The sequence below is a fragment of the Bombina bombina genome, chromosome 6 (genome assembly GCF_027579735.1).
Source record: "Bombina bombina isolate aBomBom1 chromosome 6, aBomBom1.pri, whole genome shotgun sequence".
Taxonomy (NCBI): domain Eukaryota; kingdom Metazoa; phylum Chordata; class Amphibia; order Anura; family Bombinatoridae; genus Bombina; species Bombina bombina.
In genome coordinates this window covers 981,958,936-981,982,873 of record NC_069504.1, presented here as the reverse complement: position 1 = coordinate 981,982,873, position 23,938 = coordinate 981,958,936, and the positions used below count along the sequence as shown (strand labels likewise).

The following is a 23,938-nucleotide window of genomic DNA, read 5'->3' as shown; positions in this document are numbered from 1 at the left end:
TTTAGATTTGCAATGTCGGAGCTGATCCCAGGCCACCACACAGCTGTAGCTGCCCTCTCTCTGCACTTTGTAATGCCTAAGTGGCCATCGTGAATCCTGTTTAGCATCTCCTTCCTCATGCTGACAGGAATTACAATACGGTCTTGGAACAGCACCAACCCCTCCAGCTCCGTGAGCTGCGACCTCTCTTGCTGGTAAGCACTTAAAGACATCCAGGCTGCCCGGCTCTCGGGCCAGCCTTCTTTTATGTACTTTATAACCTCTTGCAGAACTGTGTCCAAATATGTCTCTCTCTTTATTTCCTCCAGTTTCCTTGAAGAAATGGACTTAGAGGCCAGAACTGAATCAACATACACTTTCACATCAGATTCCGTGGAGGATTCTTCAGCAGCAGCCAGCGGGAGCCTGGATAGTGTATCCGCCACAACCAGTTGTTTCCCCGGCACATGCACTGCCTGAACATTGAACCTGAGCAGTCTCATTAAAAGTCTCGGCATCTCAAGGGTGTTTTGTCAATGTCATAAGAGTTGATTAGAGGGACTAGCGGTTTGTGGTCAGTTTCCAGACTAAATTTCTCCAAACCCACTAGATAACGCTGAAAGCGCTCACAGGCCCAAACTGCAGCCAGGCACTCTTTCTCAATTTGAGCGTATTTTGACTCCACAGCCGTCAGTGTGCGGGAACAGTAGGCGATGGGCTGTAGTTTGTTTTCATTTAACTGCAGGAGTGCAGCCCCCAACCCATAACTGCTTGCATCGGCACTAACCACAGTCTTTTTTGAAGGGTCGCAGAACCCAAGCACTGGGGCAGACCCCAGCAGGGACTTAGCCTGCAGAAAAGCTTTTTCTTGTAAAGGTCCCCAAACCCAGGCAACGTCTTTCTTAAGCAACTCTGTGATAGGGTGTAAAACTGTTGATAAATCTGGAAGAAACTTGCCCACGTAATTTACAAGGCCCAATATCTGTCTCAGCTCATGTACATCAGAAGGACTTTTCATCTGTTCAATAGCACAAATTTTCTCGGGGTCTGGCTTGATGCCATCCCCGTTGATGATATGCCCAAAGTAACATAATTCAGTTTTCCTAAAATGACATTTTTCTTTATTCTGCTTCAGCCCAGACTCTTTGATAGCCTGTAACACACAACTTAAACGTTGATCATGCTCCTCCACTGTAGACCCATACACTAGAATGTCGTCCATGACGACCGCTGTGCCCACGTGGTCACTCAGGAGAGAACTAATTTCCCTTTGAAAGATTTCAGGAGCGGAGGATATCCCAAAGGGGAGTCTGCAGAAGCAGAACCGACCTACCGGTGTGATAAAGGTAGTTAATTTGCGGCACTTTGGATCCAGGGGGATCTGCCAAAAGCCGCTAGAAGCGTCTAATGTGGAAAAGAACTTCGCCCCAGCCAACTTTGGAGCTATATCTTCTAATGTCGGCAGCACAAATCTCTCTCTCTTCACTACCTCATTCAACCTTTTCAGGTCCACACAGAAGCGCACCTTTCCGTTTTTCTTTGCAACTGGAACAATGGGGGCATACCAATCAGTCGCTTCAACAACCTCTTCAATAACCCCCATAGACTTCATGCGTATAAGTTCTTTCTCCACTTGGGGCATGAGCGGGAACTGAATTCTACGGGGAGTAGAAATACTGTATGGGACTGCGTCACTTTTAAGTGCTATACGGACTGGTTTGCAATTCAGTAGGCCCAACTCGCCAAACATATCTTCGGAAATCTCATTCACTCTGGCCACGAGGCCCAAGTCACAGGCTGCTTTTCTGCTCAATAAATTGTTAGCACACTGACCTCAAATCACATGCACCCACATGGTGAACTTTCTTTGCTTGTACTCACAGCTGGCAAGAAATTTCCCCATACAATCAATGCGGCTACCAGGACTATGGACATTTGTAGTAACCTTCGCCAGCTGGGGCTGTCGAGGCAGTTTCATAAATTCAGCAAAAGACATTACAGTGATATCTGCTCCTGTGTCAATCTTAAAATCAACTTTGGCTCCCATTACAGTAAAAGTAACTTTCCAATCTTCCTCTGAGCTTGGCCCTTCCACAACGGACCCCACAAAAGACACTTCCTGACCCTCCTGGTCACAGTCCACCTGCATCTCCTTAATGTATTCAGTTTTACACACCACTTCAAAATGGCCCATTCTGTTACATTTTCTGCATCTTTTATCTCTGGCCGGGCATATAACACTCTGATCATGGGCACGGTAGCACCGTGTGCATCGGGCATGTTGCGCCCATCCACTTCTAGGCCTTTCCATTATTTTAGATCTACCGCTCACACTGTGCCTTTCACTAGCAGTTTTCCTAGACTGTTGCACTTCATCCACAATACTCTCAGACCTCAGATCAGCACTCTGCTTTTTCACCAGTTCACTCTGGCGGGCCATCCTAATAGCCCCATCTAATGTTAAATCAGGCTCTAACTGCAGCTTCAGTGAGACTTCAGCATCTGCAATTCCAATAACTATTCTGTCTCTGATTTGCTCTTCTTTAGCAACACCAAACTCACAGAATTCAGCTAGTTCATACAGGCTGCGCACAAATGACTCCACAGATTCTCCCACACGCTGATTACGTTTTTGAAAACAAGCTCTCTCATGAATCACATTTCTTTTGGGCACAAAGTGGGCACTGAGTTTATCCATAACTATATCAAAGTAAAATTCTTCCCCTTCTTGGAAAATAAAAGCATTGAACACTGGCTCCACATCCTTCCCCATAGAGTATAAAAGAGAACTCTATTTTATTACAGAGCACAGGAACATACATCTAGTCAGGTTGATTTCACTAACCGCGACACAGACTACCGGACCTAAGCCCCGCCCCCAACTAGTGACATCACATCCTGCTCTCATCACAGTTACCTATGCAAAATGTTTTTTGGTTGGATCTAGATGTGGATCAGCAAAGTTAGAATGTATGTAACTGATGTCTCCTTTATTGATATTATGAAGATGGACTAGTAGTTTTCTGGGGGTTTTTTCTTTTTTTTGCGAAGACTAACATATTTATGTCTTCATAGATGGAAAGTTCTCTGTTATATTTTATAAAATCAATAAAATGGATAAATAATTTTTTTTTATGTTCTATGTAAATTATGAAAGAAAAAAAAAGGGTTTTATGTCCTTTTAAAAAGGGGCATAAGTCAAAATGGAATAGGACGTTACTGTCCCTTTAAGAGACGTTTGAGATTATTTTCTGAAATTTACTTCACCAATGCACTACTGGGAGCTAGCTGGTGATTGGTGGATACAAACTTATGCCTCTTGTCATAGGCTCACTAGATGTGTTGAGCTAGATCCCAGCAATACATTGCTTCTCTGAAGCTGACTTTGCACGGGGTTAAACAGTTATATGCAAATAATAATGAATAGGCTCTAAAATGTTGTACTCGTATTAAGCCTCTATTATGTCAGTCAATGTATTGCTTTTAGACACACTTGTTCAAAATAATATATTTAAAGCTGTTAAAGACTTCTGAGTCTGGAACACAGAAAGTTGTGCACACTTTGATTACATATAATAATTTAAAGCTGGTGAAGATTTTGAACTTGGAACACAGAGAACATTTTGCACACTTTGATTTTTCAGTTCTTCCTAATAGGGTGGAGAAGAGAACTCAAATGGTGTGTCACACTGCCTCGCAGTATAACTTGACAGCAAAATATCTAATTTTATATCCTAGGTTCCAACTGCCAAAGTGTAAAAAAAAAATGTCTCTCTCATAGAGAACAGTGATTTTTAATTAACCCTTATAAACACCTAATATACTGATTATTTCTCCTAATGCTTATACTGTCAGATTTCTCTCAAGAGGTTAAATAAAATGAACGTTACTTTTTAATAAACAGCAGCCCATGTGACTACTGGGTGTATAAGGGGGAGGAAAGATGTGAGATCATTTTGGCCAATAGGATATAGATATAACTTTCATGGTGAGGCTGTGATTGGTTTCTGCTCTTGTCACTCAATTGTCTCTAAAACTTGTGTTACCTTTCTTGGGGAAGCGTCTTGAAGTTGCACACAGGTTGGTTTCTTATCTAATCGGGTTGTTTGTTTGTTTAGGTATTTACTTTGCTTGTTATAGGCGTGATGCAAACCAGGAGCTCGGATAAATTAGTCAGGTGGTATTGCTTTTACTTCCTGTACCTCTGTTAAAGTTCATTTGAGTTCCTGAAGTTCCTGTGTAATTATAAACTTTGAAATATGGCTACTGTGTGTGCTCACTAATTAGTATTATCTCCTGGAAATTGAAGCGATGATTAGTTACAGGCCAAGCAGTTTCTCTGTGCTCGTCGCACAAAGGGTAAACCTCAAACTGCTGTCTGATTTGAGTCATTACTTGAATTGCTATCATACATAGAGACGCCTATGGTTTTTATTTTTTTTATTATTATTTTGCTTTCTGTGCAATCTGCATGCAGGTAAAATAGATGTGCAGTTCCTTGCATTATAAATGGGATTTAAAGGGACAGTAAACACCAAACATTTTCTTATTTAAAAAGATAGATAATCCCTTTATTAACCATTCCCCATTTTTGAACAGTTATATTAATATACTTTTTACCTCTGTGATTACCTTGTATCTAAGCCTCTGCAGACAGCCTCCTTATCTAAGTGCTTTTGACAGACATGCAGTGTAGTCAATCAGTGAAGACTCCTAAATAACTTCACGGGAGTAAGCACAATGTTATCTAATGATACACATGAACTTAAACTGTCTAACTGTGAACAACTTTCAAAATGCTCTGAGCTAAGAGGCGGTTTTCAATGGTTTAGAAATCAGTTTGAGCCTAGCTAGGTTTAGCTTTTCAAAAATACCACCAAGGGAACAAAGCAAATTTGATGATAAAAGTAAATTGGAAAGTTGTTTAAAATTGCATGCCCTATCTGAATCATGCAAGTTTAGTTTTGACTTTACTGTCCCTTTAATCAGTGTAACTTTGTGGTAGCAAAAACAGCCTATCATTCATATGTAATACATAAATCAGGGATTTAATTACAGTATATTAGTAAATTGTTTAATCTGCCTTAATACTCTTAGAATGAAATTATGAACTAGTTAAAAGTCTGGTAAGGTTAAAGTTATAGGTCATATAGGATGGATTTTTTTTCCAGTTTTAATAGGACAGACCGTATATATTGCAATAAATGTAGTGCAGAATTATGTAACAACGATACACGTACCTGTGGAAAAAGATGGGAAATTTAAAGATTTATGGACCCAAAAGTGCCCTCCCCATCGGTGCTGTGTTTTCACAAAATAAAAACGTGTCATGGGCATGCAGTGATTGTGTTATTCAACGGTCTGGGTAAAGTATCCAACTTCACTATATGTTTAACCCCTTAGTGGGGCTTAAACACATAGCAGTGCCACGTCTCTAATGATAAATATCATGCTCAACTTCAGTCCTCAAATGCCCCTAACAGGCCAGATTTTAATGATAGCTGACCTACAACACAGATGAAACAATCAGCTGATCAGTAACCATGGTTACACTCAACCTCCAGCTAATTATTCCACCTGTACTCTAGTTAAGATATCATGACTATCTGGCCTGTTAGGGGTACCTGTGGACTGGAGTTGAATCAAAACTGCTCTAAAGAATTAGATATTTTAATTGTATCACTATAAAGGCCCTTGAAGTATTATTGCCTTAATTTAGTGGCATGTTAAAGGTACATGCAACTCAAAATAAAATAAAACTTTTCATGGTTCGGATAGAGCAAATAATTTGAAGCAATTAGCTTCCTTTATAAAATTTGCTCCGTTTTCATTGCATCATTTGTTAAAGGGATATAGTGTAAAAAAGAAAAAAATGCTATAAAAGGTTAGAGCATTTTATGATTTTGTTGTTGCTTGTATATAAGTTTAAATTAAACCCCCTGCAAAGTAATTAAAAAGTCAAATTAAGAGCAGCAATGCACTACTGGGAGCTAGCGGAACACATAGTGTAAGCCAATGAAGAAACAAATGTATTTAGCTCTAATCGCCAGCTAGCTTCCAGTAGTGTAGGGTATATACATATTCATTTTTCAACAAATCATACCAAGAAAACAAAGTAAGTTATAAAATATTAGTTAATTTAAAAGTCTGAAGCATGCAAGTTTAATTTTAGCTTTCCTATCCTTTTTAACCCCTTGCACCATTTGGAAGTAGCTACTACGTCATACAGTACTTAGCCCAGCTTACTGTGTTGATGTAGTACTTGCGTCCAACACAGAGGCACCTGTTGCGGTTCCCGCTGTCAGCTTAAATAGTGGGAGCTGCAACCAGGATGACAGAAGGCATCTGCTTTCATATGGTAAGGGAGTATTTATCGTGCCCTCTTACCGAATAAGGCCGGCGATTATAAGAGAGAGACACTGTGAGGAGCAGGGTTCCCTACACTACAGAAAACATTTTATGAAGGGAAAGGGAGGGAATGGGGCCCTGTGCTGCAGAAAGATATGGGCTGGCTGGAGGGAGACCCTGTACTACAGAAACAATGTAATCGCTTGGAGGAGGGAGGGTGAGGGGGACGGCTACACAACAGAAAAATATACTGAATAATATAAAACAAAAAAATCCTAATTTTTCTACTGGTGGACTGGCTGCCAGTAACAAACATAGTGGTGGACAGTGAGGAGGAGTGAGGAGTTTGGTATGAAACATAACAAAATGGGTCTAGATCAGTGTTTCTCAACCGCAGCCCTCAAATACCGACAACGGACTAGTTTTTCATTATAGCACAGGTGAAGTAATCGGCTGATCAGTAACACCATGGTTACTAACCTGCGCTCACCCATTTGCTGATTATTTCACCTGTGCACTGGTTCAGCTATAATGAAAACCTGGCCTGTTTGGGGTACTTGAGGACCATGGTTGAGAAACAATGGTCTAGATCACTGGTTTTCAAACCTGTCTTCAGGCCTCCCCAACAGGTCAGGTTTTCTGGAGTAGAGCAGGTAAAATAGCCATGTTTACTAATCAGCTGTCTACTTTTAAATGGTTATAGTTTTCATAGGTAAATCAAAAAAACAAAGGCTGTTTAAACTAAGAGATAGCAAAAATGCTAAAAATTCTTTAGGCAAGGGTTAAAGTGAAAGTAAATCCTAGCGTTGTACAAACGTTAGGATTGACTATTGAAACAAAGGGGACTTTCATTGATGAAATATAAAATACTTCATGTAGAAAGCTCCTTTATTTGTTTCAACCGATTGCCGTTCCTAGCTGCTACAGCAGCACACTGCTAAAAATTTACCGCACGGCTATTGGCTAAGAAGTGAAAACGTCCCCTCTTAGCAAAAAATTTTTTAGCCGTGGGCTGCTGTAGCAGCTAAGAATGGCGATCGATTGAAACAAATAAAGGAGCTTTCTACATGAAGTATCTTATATTTCATCAATGAAAGTCCCCTTTATTTGTTTCAATTTGTAAAACGCTAGGATTTACTTTCACTTTAAGGAGCCCACCTAGGTAGACTCAAGAGTGCATATTTCTAGATAATTCTATGGCAGCAGCGTTTCAGCAATATATGTAGGTTATACATTGTTGCAAACTCTGCAACCATCTAGTGCTCAAGTGTAAAACATTGTTACGAACATTGAAGCAGATCTAAAAATAGAAGCACATTGGAAAGCTTTCTCTAATTACAGGCTCTGTCTTAAAGGGACACTGTACCCACATATTTTCTTTTGTGCTTCAGATAGAGCATGCAATTTTAAGCAACTTTCTAATTTACTCCTATTTTCAAATGTTCTTTATTCTCTTGGTATCTTTATTTGAAATGTAAGTTTAGATGGCGGCCCATTTTTGGTGAACAACCTAGGTTGTCCTTGCTGATTGGTGGATAAATGCATCCACCAATCAAACTGCTGTCCAGAGTTCTGAACCTAGAAAAAAGCTTACATGCCTTCTTTTTCATATAAAGATAGCAAGAGAACGAAGAGAAATTGATAATAGGAGTAAATTAGAAAGTTGCTTAAAATTGCATGCTGTATCTGAATCACAAAAGAAAAAAATTGGGTACAGTGTCCCTTTAATTATGAAAGTTACATTTTGGTTTCATGACCCTTTAACCCTACATTCAGCAACAACCTCTGGTTCAGTAAGCTTTGTAAAATACAGCATAAAAAGCACCACCACAAGACATTATCATATGATGTTTTTCAGAGCAGATAGCACTTTTAGATTAACGATTGAGTAATATTAGAATTTTATGAGCATGTGATTGTTATGCAAGATAAACTGAAACTAAAGGGCAAGTATTATAACTTGTTGCAAGAACACAGGGTAGTTAGTTATTTGTCTAGTTTATTTCTAGACTATAAGACTCTAGTTGCAGCCAATCAGAATCCAATCCTCTGTCAGAAATTTCACGCGCTTGCAATTTCTGACCGAGGATTGGATTCTGATTGGCTGATCATTTGAAGAAGGTAGCTACATAACGGTGGGGGGGAGTTAGGCTGCCATATTTACATCATATTATAGAAGTTATCGACGACGATTACTAAGAGAAGGAAGTAGGTAAGACAAAAGGGGTACGGTGCAGGCAGATTTTTTTATTTTATTTTTTTTAATATCAGATTCTGTTATCTCCAGTGTTGACTGTCCCTTTAACGCTAAATTATCTCACTGTATACACAAAGCCCAATACTTTGAGAAAACCATTTAATACCCTACAGCTGATGAAATGGATCATTGGGAAAACACTGTAAATAAAGTAACCGACTGGTTACACGTTGTAGAGGCACATACGGATGGAAAGAAACTGCTGCAGATTATTATAGGCAGACAACTCTGTGTGCTAAATTTCAAAATACCTACTTTCAAATAATAATTAAATACATTGAAAAAATATAAATGTGTATATATATGTGTGTGTGTGTGTGTGTATGTATGTGTATATATGTGTGTATATATATATATGTATATGTGTGTATGTATATATATGTATATGTGTATATATATATATATATATATATATATATATATATATGTATGTATGTATATGTGTGTATATATATATATATATATATATATATATATATATATATATATATATATATATATATATGTATATGTGTGTATGTGTATATATGTATGTATGTATATGTGTGTGTGTATATATATATATATATATATATATATATATATATATATATATATATATATATCTAAGTTAAAGGGACTGTCTAGGCCAAAATAAACTTGATTGATTCAGATAGAGCATGTAATTTTAAACAATTTTTATCACCAATTTTGCTTTGTTCTCTTGGTATTCTTAGTTGAAAGCTAAACCTAGGAGGTTCATATGCTAATTTCTAAGCCCTTGAAGGCTGCCTCTTCTCAGGGCATTTTGACAGTTTTTCACCACTAAAGGGTGTTAGTTCATGTGTGTCACATAGATAACACTGCTCACGCACGTGGACTCCAGGTGAGCCAGCTCTGATTGGCTAATATGGATGTTTGTCAAAAGAACTTAAATAAGGGGCACTCTTCAGAGGCTTAGATACAAGGTAATCACAGAGGTAAGAGGTAAAAATTGTATTTATATAACTGTGTTGGTTGTGCAAAACTAGGGAATGGGTAATAAAGGAATTGTCTATCTTTTTAAACCATAACAATTCTGGTGTAGACTGTCCCTTTAAATACATTTTATAAAATTATACAATTTGTGCTTTTTATAGCAGAAAATTATATAATATTAGAAAATATTACACTTCCTTCGCCCAGCTACTACATAATGCCACCCGGCTGGCAACATTTTCTTTTATTAGTATTAGTTTATTAGTACTGACGTTTCAGTCTGAGCGCCAATAAACATGTAGAGCCTTGCAGCATTTTCTGCGTTGTTTAATGAACATGAATGTGCAGTGAGTGAAGATCCTGTGCAAAGATAGTTTGCTTTTTATTAGTGTAACAAATGCTGAATAGCACATTTTTGTACTTGCCTACTTCCTATTAGTAATACAATAAGATTTAACATGAACATAACCTTTTGCATGCAGCAAAAATATTTTTAGCATGGTAAAAATGTGTATTAAAGAGAGCAATTTAAATAAACATGAGAGAATCTGTTGTCAAATGTATTTCTTTATCTTGGTACCCTTTGTAGGGGATATATGCCACCAACAGTGCAATAATTAAAGGGACAGTCTACACCTATGTAAATATTAAGCTATACCTTAGATCTATTACTGAATACCCCTGCAGCTGTTGTCATGAACAGTAAAAAAGATATTGTAAAAAGTTTATATGCAGCCAATTAGAAATGGCCGCCAAACTCGTCCCAATCCTCCTTCCTACTCCCTTACTGTGCCTTTCTCTTTCGATTTGGCACTCGTGCACAAAGTGACGTATCGAATTAACAAATACACATGCGCATCTTCTGCAAAGTGGAAGTCTGCGCTTAGTAGGGAAAAAAAGTATCTAAGTTCTGGCTGTTTGGTTCCCCCTAGCGCATGCGTGAAAAGACCAACGCTCGCAACCAGAAGTTAACTAGTGATCCTCTTCTCATTGGACTATTAATAAGCACTGTGACGATTATGTCATTAGGCGGAGCTGAGCATCCATTTCTAACTGACAGAAACAAAGATTCTATTTAAAATATCCCCCCCCCTCGTTGATGCCACTTAACGGTTGCAGGGGTGCAGAAGGTAATTAAAGGTACAGTCTAGTCACAATTAAACTTTCATGATTCAGATAGGGCATGCAATTGTAAACCACTTTCCAATTTACTTTTATTATCAAATTTGCTTTGTTCCCTTGGTGGTACTTTTGAAAAGCTAAACCTAGGTAGGCTCAAACTGATTTCTAAACCGTTAAAAACCGCCTCCTAGCTCAGAGCATTTTGAAAGTTTTTCACAGTTAGACAGTACTAGTTCATGTGTATCATAGACAACATTGTGATCACTCCTGTGGAGTTATTTAGGAGTCTGCACTGGTTGGCTAAACTGTATGTCTGTGAAAAGCATTGAGATAAGGAGCAGTCTGCAGAGGCTTAGGTACAAGGTAATCACAGAGGTAAAAAGTATATTAATATAAACGTGTTGGTTATGCAAAACTGGGGGATGGGTAATAAAGGGTTTGTCTATCTTTTTTAAACAATAAAAATTCTGGTGTAGACTGTCCCTTTAAGTAATAGATCTAAAATATGGCTTAATGTTTACATATGTGTAGACTGTCCCTTTAAATGCTCTACATTTATGTTCCTCTAATGTACCTTTTTTTAATAGTAATGTATTAGATCTCATACATAAATGAGCAGAGTCTTACAGCTAGTGTTGGATACATATTTGCCTCCATATATATTTAGAAATGTAAAAAAAATAAATGGAAATTCAAAGGCAAATGATGCTAATGCCAATAGTTTTCATAACTTTATAATTATGAGACATTTCTGTTGCCTTGGTGTATGATCGCATATCAGCCAAATTTAAACCTCTTATTTGCTGCAATTGTTTTTAGCAAAACCCTACCTACCACTTGCTTAAAGCGGTGCCAATATGGGCTTGAGTCTCCAGCTTACATGGCTAGCCACGGACACATAGTTAAAATAAAGTCAATTGTTTTCCAGTAGTTAAAGGGACCTGAAACCCCTACATTTTTCTTTCATGATTTAGATAGCGCATGCGATTTAAACAACTTTCGAATTTTGCTTCGTTCTTTTGGTATCTCTTGTTAAAAAGCAGAGATGTAAGTTTAGGAGCCAGCCAATTTCTGGAGCACTATATGTCAGCAGTATTACAAGAATCTTATATTTACAAGAGCACTATATGGCAGCACTATTTCCTGCCCTTTAGTGCTCCAGATGTCTACCTAGGTATCTCTTCAACACAGAATATCATGGAAACAAAGCACATTTTGATAATAGAAGTAAAAAATTGTATGCTCTGAATCACAATAAATTTTTGGGGTTTTCACACCCCTTTTAAAGCCAATTTGGGACGGGTATGTAGCAGAGTTAGCCTTTAAGTCAGCAGGGTGCTTTTTAATTTCTGAGAATTAGAAAGTACATAATTTTCAGAGCTAAATTACATGAAAAGGAGGAGGTGGAAATAAATCATGAAAGAATATTATAAAGTTGTTCCATTAGCATAACTAAACATTTTATTTACTATTAAGTTGTTTATGGTCGTTAATGACTGCTCACTTAGACACTTTATAAGCACATGAGTTTTGTACCCTTCTCTTCCACACCCATGAATACATCCTATACTAATAAATGAAACAGAACTTCCTGATTCCAGAATCTGCATCTGCGATTCTTGCTCCCAGTTATCTACTGCATTTATAGTGCGTTTTTACAATCTCTTTCTTTTCAAGCAGCCATGGCACGTGTGACGCCCTCTGAGTTCGGCCTTACTGAAGAGCTTACCTGTTCTGTGTGCTGCGATCTGCTGAATGAGCCAGTCATGTTAGACTGCATGCACCACTTCTGCAAGGCCTGCATCCTACGCTTCTGGAGCTCCTCACAGCAGGACCCCTCATGTCCGCACTGTCGCAGAGTCATTCCCAACAGGTTCTTTCGGACCAATCACCTTCTTCAAAAGGTGGTTGAACAAGTGAAAAAGTGCAGCACATCAGACTACTACCGAAAAACCCAGGTTAGCCTCATAAAATAACCCTTCCTACTCCTGCTGGAAGTGATGCTGTGCAGTAGCTTGGCTAGATAATCATAACTGTAGCCTTTTATTTTTACAATATCTCAGTATTTTGTCTCCATTGTAATATAATATGTCTGTATATTCCTTCTATGTTTCCCATGGGAAAATGTGTTAATGTGCTTGTCTCGAGATAAGTCCCAGCCTTTTAATTCAAATGACCACTTTTCACTTTATGTTGGTCTATCTTGACGGTTATTATCACCATACAAGTGTTTGTTTGGTTTATAAACTCATATGTGAATATGGCCAGTATTGCACAATAGATGTTGCTAAAAAAAAACATTTAATGGGTCATAATTTTCATAAATATTTCATGTTCCATCTAAAAGAAAGTATTAAAAAAAATTTAAATAGATATTACTGTAATGCATAAAACAACCTTTTTCTGTAAGAGTTACAGTACAATTTTAGGACTCTGTTGTGCACAATCATGCGCTTCCTGTTAGATTTACTTCTATGGATTATAAACACCTCTTGCTTTTGTTTAAAACGGTGCTTGTCCCATGCTCCCTAGAGGTCAAAAAAGCAAATTCTGTAACCTGCAAAGCAAATAGCTGGTGTTGGCAATTTTGCAGCATTTTAAAAACTTAGGTTAGAGATTTTGCTTTTTGGTCCCTGTAGTAAGCGTTGGACATGGCACATTTTTGCCAATTTTGTCATTAAAAAGAAACAAAATGCTAAAGTTGTGTGTTTTTGTTTTTAACAAAGATTTTTGAGGATTTTGTACATTACGTTATAATAAGATATATGTTCTCGTGCGTGTGTGTGTGTGTGTGTGTATATATGTATGTATATATCTATCCCAAATTGTCTAAAGGCCACTTTTGGATCTATACGTAATGGTTTGGGTCACTGGAGGTAAACTAGTATGATATAGAGCCATTCTTGGGCATGGTGAATTAACTTATAGATAAACATATTATATGCAGATAAAGGTATTTACAATATAACTGAAAATCTTAAAGGTACAAACAGTCTTGTCCACAGCACTATATCAAATATTCTTTATTTTCTGTTTAAGTTACAGACATAAAATGTGACGTTTCGAGTGTTGCCACTCTTACTCATGCTAATAGATTGTGTCATTTGAAACAAATTTAAAGTCCTCAGTTTCGCGCCAGCCACTTCATTAAGTGGCTCTGCTGCCATCTACTGACCAACAAAATTATGACACCTTAAAAACATTACTTGGTTACATTAACTGTAACTAAGTATTAGTACCTGTTTGCCTATATATCTTTCTTGAGAATTAATACTTTTTAAATTTATGCAGACCTGTTTACAATAAATTTACATGATTTGAACATTAGCAATACATATATTTACAATGATAGAATTAATTTTACAATATATTTCATTACTGGAAGATTGACATTTCATTACAGAAAAATTGACCAATCATAGTCTCTATTGAGGCCATTTGGTTCCATACATCCTAGTTCAAATATCCAGTACATTTCTTTTTCTTTCAATACTTTTTCTCGATTACTACCATTTCTCTGGGGACCCACACTGTCTATGACTTGCCATCGTAATTGGCTTATCTGGTGTCCACATTTTAAAAAATGATAGGACACTGGGGCTTCAAGATTTTTGCACCGTATATTTGAACGGTGCTGGCATATCCTGTCCCTAACCATATGTGTGGTTTCCCCTATGTAGATTAGAGAACAGGCACATTTTATGAGGTAGATAACGTACTTTGACTCACATGTGTAATGTTCTCTTATCTCATATTTCTTCCCTGTTCTTGGATGGAAAAAATATTTACCTTTTTAATTAGAGTGACAACTCATACATCCTAGACATGGGAATGAACCTTTGTTTTTATTGCCTATGAGTGTTTGTCTCGCCTGTTTCTTAGGCCCTACATCTGTATTACTGAGTTGGTCTCTTAAGTTTTTTACTATCTTGTAAGCCATTAACGGAGGGTTTTTAAAAAACTCTATTTCCTTGTTACACTCTCTTAATATGTGCCAGTGCTTTGTCACAATACGTTTAATTTCTTCACTGTTAGGGTTAAATTGTGTGACTAGTATCAACTTATCCTCTTTAGCCCTTTCTCTTGAACTTTGTTCTCTATTCCTCATATTGTTAGTATGCTTTTCAATTAATGTACTTGGGTACCCTCTATCTAGGATTTTTTTTTTTCTGCATTTCCTTCATTCTTGTTTGTTTAGTTTCTGGGTTGGTGACAATCCTGTCCACCCTGAGCAGCTGACTCTTGGGTAATGAATTTATTAACCCTCTTGGATGGAAACTATCATAGCTTAGTAATGTATTTCTATCTGTATCTTTTTTTTTTTTATACAGATCAAATACTAGCTTATTTCCCTCTTTAATTACTCTAGTATCCAGGAATGTTACTGATTCCTCACTCCACTCTATAGAGAATTCTAATCCTTTGACTGCTCCATTGATTTCATTAACAAACTCCATAAGGGACTCAACGCTGCCCCACCATATGCCAAATACATAGTCTATAAATCTCCACCAGGTGGCGCCGTACAGACGGAATTTCTCATTTTCATACACTATTCTTTCTTCTATTTCACTCATGAATAGGTTGGCATATGATGGGGCAACGTTGGTCCCCATGGCTGTCCCTTTCACTTGGATATACCAATCATCTTGGAATAAAAAATGATTCCAATAAAGGATAAGTCTTAATACATTTTCAATAAATTCTACTTGTAGATCTGAGCATTTCTTATTTACTTTACATTTTTAATTATACCAATTCCTGTTTCGTGCTTAATAGCCGTGTAGAGGCTTTTTACATCCATGGTATAGAGCAAAAATGTATCTATTTCTAAGCATAACTCTTTGGCTTTGTTCATGAAGTCTCCTGTATCCTTAAGATATGATGATATCTGCTTAACCTCTGACTGTAATATTTTATCCAGAAATGTTGAGATATTTGTTAAAGCAGAATTAACACTGGAGACTATGGGCCTCCCTGGTGGTGTAGCTAAATTCTTGTGTACCTTAGGCAGAGTATAGAAGACCGGGTTCTTAGGTTCTTTGTTAAACAGATATTCCCTTAGATTCTTATCTATTAGTTTGTTCTCAAAAGCCTTATTTAATGTTAATTCAATTTCTTTCTGAATTGTACTTACAGGGTTATAGTTTAATTTCTGATATGTTTCATCATCCCTAAGTTGGTTCTCTATTTCATTTATATAGTATGTTCTATCTAACACTATGGTAGCTCCACCCTTATCAGCTTTTTTTAATGGTAAGCTCTCTAGATTTACTTTTCAGCTCTTTTATGGCCTTATGTTCACCTTTAGTTAGATTAAACCCTCCAGCTTTGTTCTTATACTGTTTTTTTAAAATTCTTCTTTCATCCTTAACTTTCAATTTATCTATATAATTACATACCAGCTTGATAAATGTATTAACACTGTGATTGTTAGAAGATGGATTAAACATGCTTTTATTTTTGAAAGATAAATCTTTCAATTTCCAATCAATTTCGACACCCTTATCAAATTCTAAATATTTTTCTTCTGTTATGTGTGATCAGTCCACGGGTCATCATTACTTCTGGGATATAACTCCTCCCCAACAGGAAGTGCAAGAGGATTCACCCAGCAGAGCTGCATATAGCTCCTCCCCTCTACGTCACTCCCAGTCATTCTCTTGCACCCAACGACTAGATAGGATGTGTGAGAGGACTATGGTGATTATACTTAGTTTTTATAACTTCAATCAAAAGTTTGTTATTTTACAATAGCACCGGAGCGTGTTATTGCCTCTCTGGCAGAGTTTGAAGAAGAATCTACCAGAGTTTTTACTATGATTTTAACCGGAGTAGTTAAGATCATATTGCTGTTTCTCGGCCATCTGAGGGAGGTAAAAGCTTCAGATCAGGGGACAGCGGGCAGATGAATCTGCATTGAGGTATGTAGCAGTTTTTATTTTCTGAATGGAATTGATGAGAAAATCCTGCCATACCGTTATAATGACATGTATGTATACTCTACACTTCAGTATTCTGGGGATGGTATTTCACCGGAATTACTCTGTTAAAAGTACATTAAACCTTTTAATAGGTATTTATTATGTTAAACGTTTTTGCTGGAATGTAGAATCGTTTGCATTTTCTGAGGTACTGAGTGAATAAATATTTGGGCATTATTTTTCCACTTGGCAGTTGCTTGTTTTAATTGTGACAGTTTCGTTTCTCTCTCACTGCTGTGTGTGAGGGGGAGGGGCCGTTTTTTGGCGCTCTTTGCTACGCATCAAAAATTTCCAGTCAGTTACTCTTGTATTTCCTGCATGTTCCGGTTCATCTCTATCAGAACTCAGGGGTCTTCAAACTTCTTTGGAGGGAGGTAGATTCTCTCAGCAGAGCTGTGAGATTTATATTTTGACTGTGATTAAAAACGTTGCTCTGTAATTTTTATGTTTCAAATTTAATTATTGTTACTTTACTAATGGGAACAAACCTTTGCTGAAAGTTGTGTTGTTTTTAAGGATTGATGCTATAACTGTCTTTTCAGTTCATTATTTCAACTGTCATTTAATCGTTTAGTGCTTCTTTGAGGCACAGTACGTTTTTCTTAAATAAGATTGTAACCAAGTTGCAAGTTTATTGCTAGTGTGTTAAACATGTCTGATTCAGAGGAAGTTACCTGTGTCATTTGTTCCAATGCCAAGGTGGAGCCCAATAGAAATTTATGTACTAACTGTATTGATGCTACTTTAAATAAAAGCCAATCTGTACAAATTGAACAAATTTCACCAAACAGCGAGGGGAGAGTTATGCCGACTAACTCGCCTCACGTGTCAGTACCTGCATCTCCCGCCCGGGAGGTGCGTGATATTATGGCGCCTAGTACATCTGGGCGGCCATTACAGATAACATTACAAGATATGGCTACTGTTATGACTGAAGTTTTGGCTAAATTACCAGAACTAAGAGGCAAGCGTGATCACTCTGGGGTGAGAACAGAGTGCGCTGATAATACTAGGGCCATGTCTGATACTGCGTCACAGCTTGCAGAGCATGAGGACGGAGAGCTTCATTCTGTGGGTGATGGTTCTGATCCAAACAGATTGGATTCAGATATTTCAAATTTTAAATTTAAATTGGAGAACCTCCGTGTATTACTAGGGGAGGTTTTAGCGGCTCTTAATGATTGTAACACTGTTGCAATACCAGAGAAATTGTGTAGGTTGGATAAATACTTTGCGGTACCGGCGAGTACTGACGTTTTTCCTATACCTAAGAGACTAACTGAAATTGTTACTAAGGAGTGGGATAGACCCGGTGTGCCGTTCTCACCCCCTCCAATATTTAGAAAGATGTTTCCAATAGACGCCACCACACGGGACTTATGGCAAACGGTCCCTAAGGTGGAGGGAGCAGTTTCCACTTTAGCTAAGCGTACCACTATCCCGGTGGAGGATAGCTGTGCTTTTTCAGATCCAATGGATAAAAAATTAGAGGGTTACCTTAAGAAAATGTTTGTTCAACAAGGTTTTATATTGCAACCCCTTGCATGCATCGCGCCGATTACGGCTGCGGCAGCATTTTGGATTGAGTCTCTGGAAGAGAACCTTAGTTCAGTTACGCTGGACGACATTACGGATAGGCTTAGAGTCCTTAAACTAGCTAATTCATTCATTTCGGAGGCCGTAGTACATTTAACCAAACTTACGGCTAAGAACTCAGGATTCGCCATTCAGGCACGTAGGGCGCTGTGGCTAAAATCCTGGTCAGCTGATGTAACTTCTAAGTCCAAATTACTTAATATACCTTTCAAGGGGCAAACTTTATTTGGGCCCGGTTTGAAAGAAATTATCGCTGACATTACAGGAGGTAAGGGCCACGCCCTGCCTCAAGACAAAGCCAAAGCTAAGGCTAGACAGTCTAATTTTCGTCCCTTTCGGAATTTCAAAGCAGGAGCAGCATCAACTTCCACTGCACCGAAACAGGAAGGAGCTGTTGCTCGTTACAGACAAGGCTGGAAACCTAACCAGTCCTGGAACAAGGGCAAGCAGGCCAGGAAACCTGCTGCTGCCCCAAAGACAGCATGAACCGAGGGCCCCCGATCCGGGACCGGATCTGGTGGGGGGCAGACTCTCTCTCTTCGCCCAGGCTTGGGCAAGAGATGTTCAGGATCCCTGGGCGCTAGAGATCATATCTCAGGGATACCTTCTAGATTTCAAATTCTCTCCCCCAAGAGGGAGATTTCATCTGTCAAGGTTGTCAACAAACCAGATAAAGAAAGAAGCGTTTCTACGCTGTGTACAAGATCTGTTATTAATGGGAGTGATCCATCCGGTTCCGCGGTCGGAACAAGGACAAGGGTTTTACTCAAACCTGTTTGTGGTTCCCAAAAAAGAGGGAACTTTCAGGCCAATCTTGGATTTAAAGATCCTAAACAAATTCCTAAGAGTTCCATCGTTCAAAATGGAAACTATTCGGACAATCTTACCCATGATCCAAAAGGGTCAGTACATGACCACAGTGGATTTAAAGGATGCTTACCTTCACATACCGATTCACAAAGATCATTACCGGTATCTAAGGTTTGCCTTCTTAGACAGGCATTACCAGTTTGTAGCTCTTCCATTCGGATTGGCTACGGCTCCAAGAATCTTCACAAAGGTTCTGGGTGCCCTTCTGGCGGTACTAAGACCGCGAGGAATTTCGGTAGCTCCGTACCTAGACGACATTCTGATACAAGCTTCAAGCTTTCAAACTGCCAAGTCTCATACAGAGTTAGTTCTGGCATTTCTAAGGTCGCATGGATGGAAAGTGAACGAAAAGAAGAGTTCTCTTTTTCCTCTCACAAGAGTTCCATTCTTGGGGACTCTTATAGATTCTGTAGAAATGAAGATTTATCTGACAGAAGACAGATTAACAAAGCTTCTAAATGCATGCCGCGTCCTTCATTCCATTCAACTCCCGTCAGTAGCTCAATGCATGGAGGTGATCGGCTTAATGGTAGCAGCAATGGACATAGTACCCTTTGCACGTCTACATCTCAGACCGCTGCAATTGTGCATGCTGAGTCAGTGGAATGGGGATTACTCAGACTTGTCCCCTACTCTGAATCTGGATCAAGAGACCAGAAACTCTCTTCTATGGTGGCTTTCTCAACCACATCTGTCCAGGGGGATGCCATTCAGCAGGCCGGACTGGACAATTGTAACAACAGACGCCAGCCTACTAGGTTGGGGCGCTGTCTGGAATTCTCTGAAGGCTCAGGGACAATGGAATCAGGAGGAAAGTCTCCTGCCAATAAACATTCTGGAATTGAGAGCAGTCCTCCATGCCCTTCTGGCTTGGCCCCAGTTAAAAACTCGGGGGTTCATCAGGTTTCAGTCGGACAACATCACGACTGTAGCTTACATCAACCATCAAGGAGGGACAAGAAGCTCCCTAGCAATGATGGAAGTATCAAAGATAATTCGCTGGGCAGAGTCTCACTCTTGCCACCTGTCAGCAATCCACATCCCGGGAGTGGAGAACTGGGAGGCGGATTTCTTGAGTCGCCAGACTCTTCATCCGGGGGAGTGGGAACTTCATCCGGAGGTCTTTGCCCAAATACTTCGACGTTGGAGCAAACCAGAGATAGATCTCATGGCGTCTCGCCAGAACGCCAAACTTCCTCGCTACGGGTCCAGATCCAGGGATCCGGGAGCGGTTCTGATAGATGCTTTGACAGCACCTTGGAACTTCGGGATGGCTTATGTGTTTCCACCCTTCCCGCTGCTTCCTCGATTGATTGCCAAAATCAAACAGGAGAGAGCATCAGTGATTCTAATAGCGCCTGCATGGCCACGCAGGACTTGGTATGCAGATCTAGTGGACATGTCATCCTGTCCGCCTTGGTCTCTACCTCTAAGACAGGACCTTCTGATACAGGGTCCATTCAAACATCAAAATCTAACTTCTCTGAAGCTGACTGCTTGGAAATTGAACGCTTGATTTTATCAAAACGTGGTTTTTCTGAGTCGGTTATTGATACCCTGATACAGGCTAGGAAGCCTGTTACCAGAAGGATTTACCATAAGATATGGCGTAAATACCTATACTGGTGCGAATCCAAAGGTTACTCCTGGAGTAAGGTTAGGATTCCTAGGATATTGTCCTTTCTACAAGAAGGTTTAGAAAAGGGTTTATCGGCTAGCTCATTAAAGGGACAGATCTCAGCTCTGTCCATCTTGTTACACAGGCGTCTGTCAGAAAATCCAGACGTCCAGGCCTTTTGTCAGGCTTTAGCTAGGATCAAGCCTGTGTTTAAAACTGTTGCTCCGCCATGGAGTTTAAACTTGGTTCTTAACGTTTTACAGGGTGTTCCGTTTGAACCCCTTCATTCCATTGATATAAAATTGTTATCTTGGAAAGTTCTGTTTTTAATGGCTATTTCCTCGGCTCGAAGAGTCTCTGAGTTATCAGCCTTACATTGTGATTCTCCTTATCTGATTTTTCACTCAGACAAGGTAGTTCTGCGTACTAAACCTGGGTTCTTACCTAAGGTAGTCACTAACAGGAATATCAATCAAGAGATTGTTGTTCCATCCTTGTGTCCAAATCCTTCTTCAAAGAAGGAACGTCTTCTACACAATCTGGATGTAGTTCGTGCCCTCAAGTTCTACTTGCAGGCAACTAAGGATTTTCGACAAACGTCTTCCCTGTTTGTCGTGTACTCTGGTCAGAGGAGAGGTCATAAGGCTTCGGCTACCTCTCTCTCCTTCTGGCTTCGTAGCATAATTCGTTTAGCCTATGAGACTGCTGGACAGCAGCCTCCTGAAAGAATTACAGCTCATTCTACTAGAGCTGTGGCTTCCACTTGGGCCTTTAAGAATGAGGCCTCTGTTGAACAGATTTGCAAGGCTGCAACTTGGTCTTCGCTTCATACTTTTTCCAAATTTTACAAATTTGACACTTTTGCTTCTTCGGAGGCTATTTTTGGGAGAAAGGTTCTTCAGGCAGTGGTTCCTTCTGTATAATGAGCCTGCCTATCCCTCCCGTCATCCGTGTACTTTTGCTTTGGTATTGGTATCCCAGAAGTAATGATGACCCGTGGACTGATCACACATAACAGAAGAAAACATAATTTATGCTTACCTGATAAATTCCTTTCTTCTGTTGTGTGATCAGTCCACGGCCCGCCCTGTTTTTTAAGGCAGGTAAATATTTTTTAAATTATACTCCAGTCACCACTTCACCCTTGGTTTCTCCTTTCTCGTTGATTCTTGGTCGAATGACTGGGAGTGACGTAGAGGGGAGGAGCTATATGCAGCTCTGCTGGGTGAATCCTCTTGCACTTCCTGTTGGGGAGGAGTTATATCCCAGAAGTAATGATGACCCGTGGACTGATCACACAACAGAAGAAAGGAATTTATCAGGTAAGCATAAATTATGTTTTTCTCATGGAACCATGTTTTCAATTTGATGTTCTTAAAAAACCTCTGCAGATCTTTATTTAATTCAAAGAAATTAGTATTTGCATAGGGGCAAAAAGAAAGTCCTTTCTCTAACAAGCTTAACTCTTCTTTAGTCATTTCTTTCCCAGATATATTCAATATAGTGGACAGTTCGGATCTTACCCCTCTATGCAGCTCAGTCTGTTTTTCAATTGAGGTGTCATCTCTGTCTTTATTCCCTTCTGTTTCCATAGCTAGTGGTGGAATTGTCTCCCTCTCCTGCTCGATCTCCTCGGACCACCTCTGCCCCGGCCTCTGCTTCTTACGGTGTTTCCTCCCACCTCTATGCCGAGACTTTCGTTGCTTGAGTCTAAGTCTGTTTAATTAAGGTTTCAAAGTCTTCCGATGTTAAGCTTTTTGACAACTCCTCCCGGCTCTGTTTAATCTTTCCCTCCTGTATTGCTATTTCTTCAATTAGGGACTCCACTGTCAAAACCATTAGGTCGTAGGAGCATTTGTTTATTATAGATTCAAATTTGTCACAATACTCTTTTTTTTTTTTTTTTTTTATCCCTTAGTAAAGTGGGACAGATGCTCATCCTAAGACCTCTCGGTATCCTTTTTACTCTATAATATTCCGATAAGGTGCTTACGTGCAGGCTCCATTTTGCATTTTTATATGTCATCTGTTCAAATGTTTTACTTAAATTTTCAGCAGGTGCTGCATGTAGAAAATCTCTCGGTCCTTTAGATAAAGCCGTAATTCTGGCCGCATCAAATTCTGTGTAGGCAAACATTTTCGTTCCATCTGTAGCTTTACTTTCCATTTTCAGATAGGCTCCTGTTGCACGTACTGGGCAGAGTTTATCCAATTCAATGCAAGTTGTATAGTACAGCAACCAACCGGAGAATAATGCTTGTGTAGACAGGGGTTCTGCCAGGGTCCCCCAACATCAATGATACAAACAGTCTTGTCCACAGCACTATTATATTAAATATTCTTTATTTTCTGTTTAAGTTACAGACATAAAATGCGACGTTTCGAGTGTTGCCACTCTTACTCATGCTAATACATTGTGTCATTTGAAACAAATTTAAAGTCCTCAGTTTTGTGCCAACCACTTCATTAAGTGGCTCTGCTGCTATCTACTGACCAACAAAATTATGACATCTTAAAAACATTACTTACATTAACTGTAAGTATTAGTACCTGTTTGCCTATATATCTTTCTTGAGAATTAATACATTTTAAATTTATGCAGACCTGTTTACAATAAATTTACATGATTTGAACATTAGCAATACATATATTTACAATGATAGAATTAATACTTAGTTACAGTTAATGTAACTAAGTAATGTTTTTAAGGTGTCATAATTTTGTTGGTCAGTAGATGGCAGCAGAGCCACTTAATAAAGTGGTTGGAGCGAAACTGAGGACTTTAAATTTGTTTCAAATGACACAATGTATTAGCATGAGTAAGAGTGGCAACACTCGAAACGTCGCATTTTATGTCTGTAACTTAAACAGAAAATAAAGAATATTTTATATAATAGTGCTGTGGACAAGACTGTTTGTATCATTGATGTTGGGGGACCCTGGCAGAACCCCTGTCTACACGAGCATTATTCTCCGGTTGGTTGCTGTACTACACAACTTGCATTGAAAATCTTAAAGGGACAGTCTAGGCCAAAATAAATTTTCATGATTCAGATAGAGCATGTAATTTTTAACAATTTTCCAATTTACTTTTATCACCAATTTTGCTTTGTTCTCTTTGTATTCTTAGTTGAAAGCTTAACCTAGGGGGTTCATATGCTAATTTCTTAGACCTTGAAGGCCATCTCCTTTTCAGAATGCCTTTTA

The 23,938-nt window shown here is 38.9% G+C and overlaps 1 protein-coding gene across 1 annotated transcript in view; it reads left to right on the top strand.

Annotated features, from left to right (window-relative positions):
• Nucleotides 1-4,015: 4,015 nt before the first annotated feature.
• The window catches only part of LOC128664008 (zinc-binding protein A33), a 50,837-nt gene continuing 30,914 nt past the window's right edge, over nucleotides 4,016-23,938 (top strand). Inside the window, exons 1-2 of the mRNA XM_053718649.1 lie at nucleotides 4,016-4,059; nucleotides 12,344-12,621. Of these exons, the coding sequence (XP_053574624.1) occupies nucleotides 12,346-12,621 (276 nt within the window). The 5' untranslated portion in view covers nucleotides 4,016-4,059; nucleotides 12,344-12,345. The remainder of the gene's footprint in view (nucleotides 4,060-12,343; nucleotides 12,622-23,938) is intronic.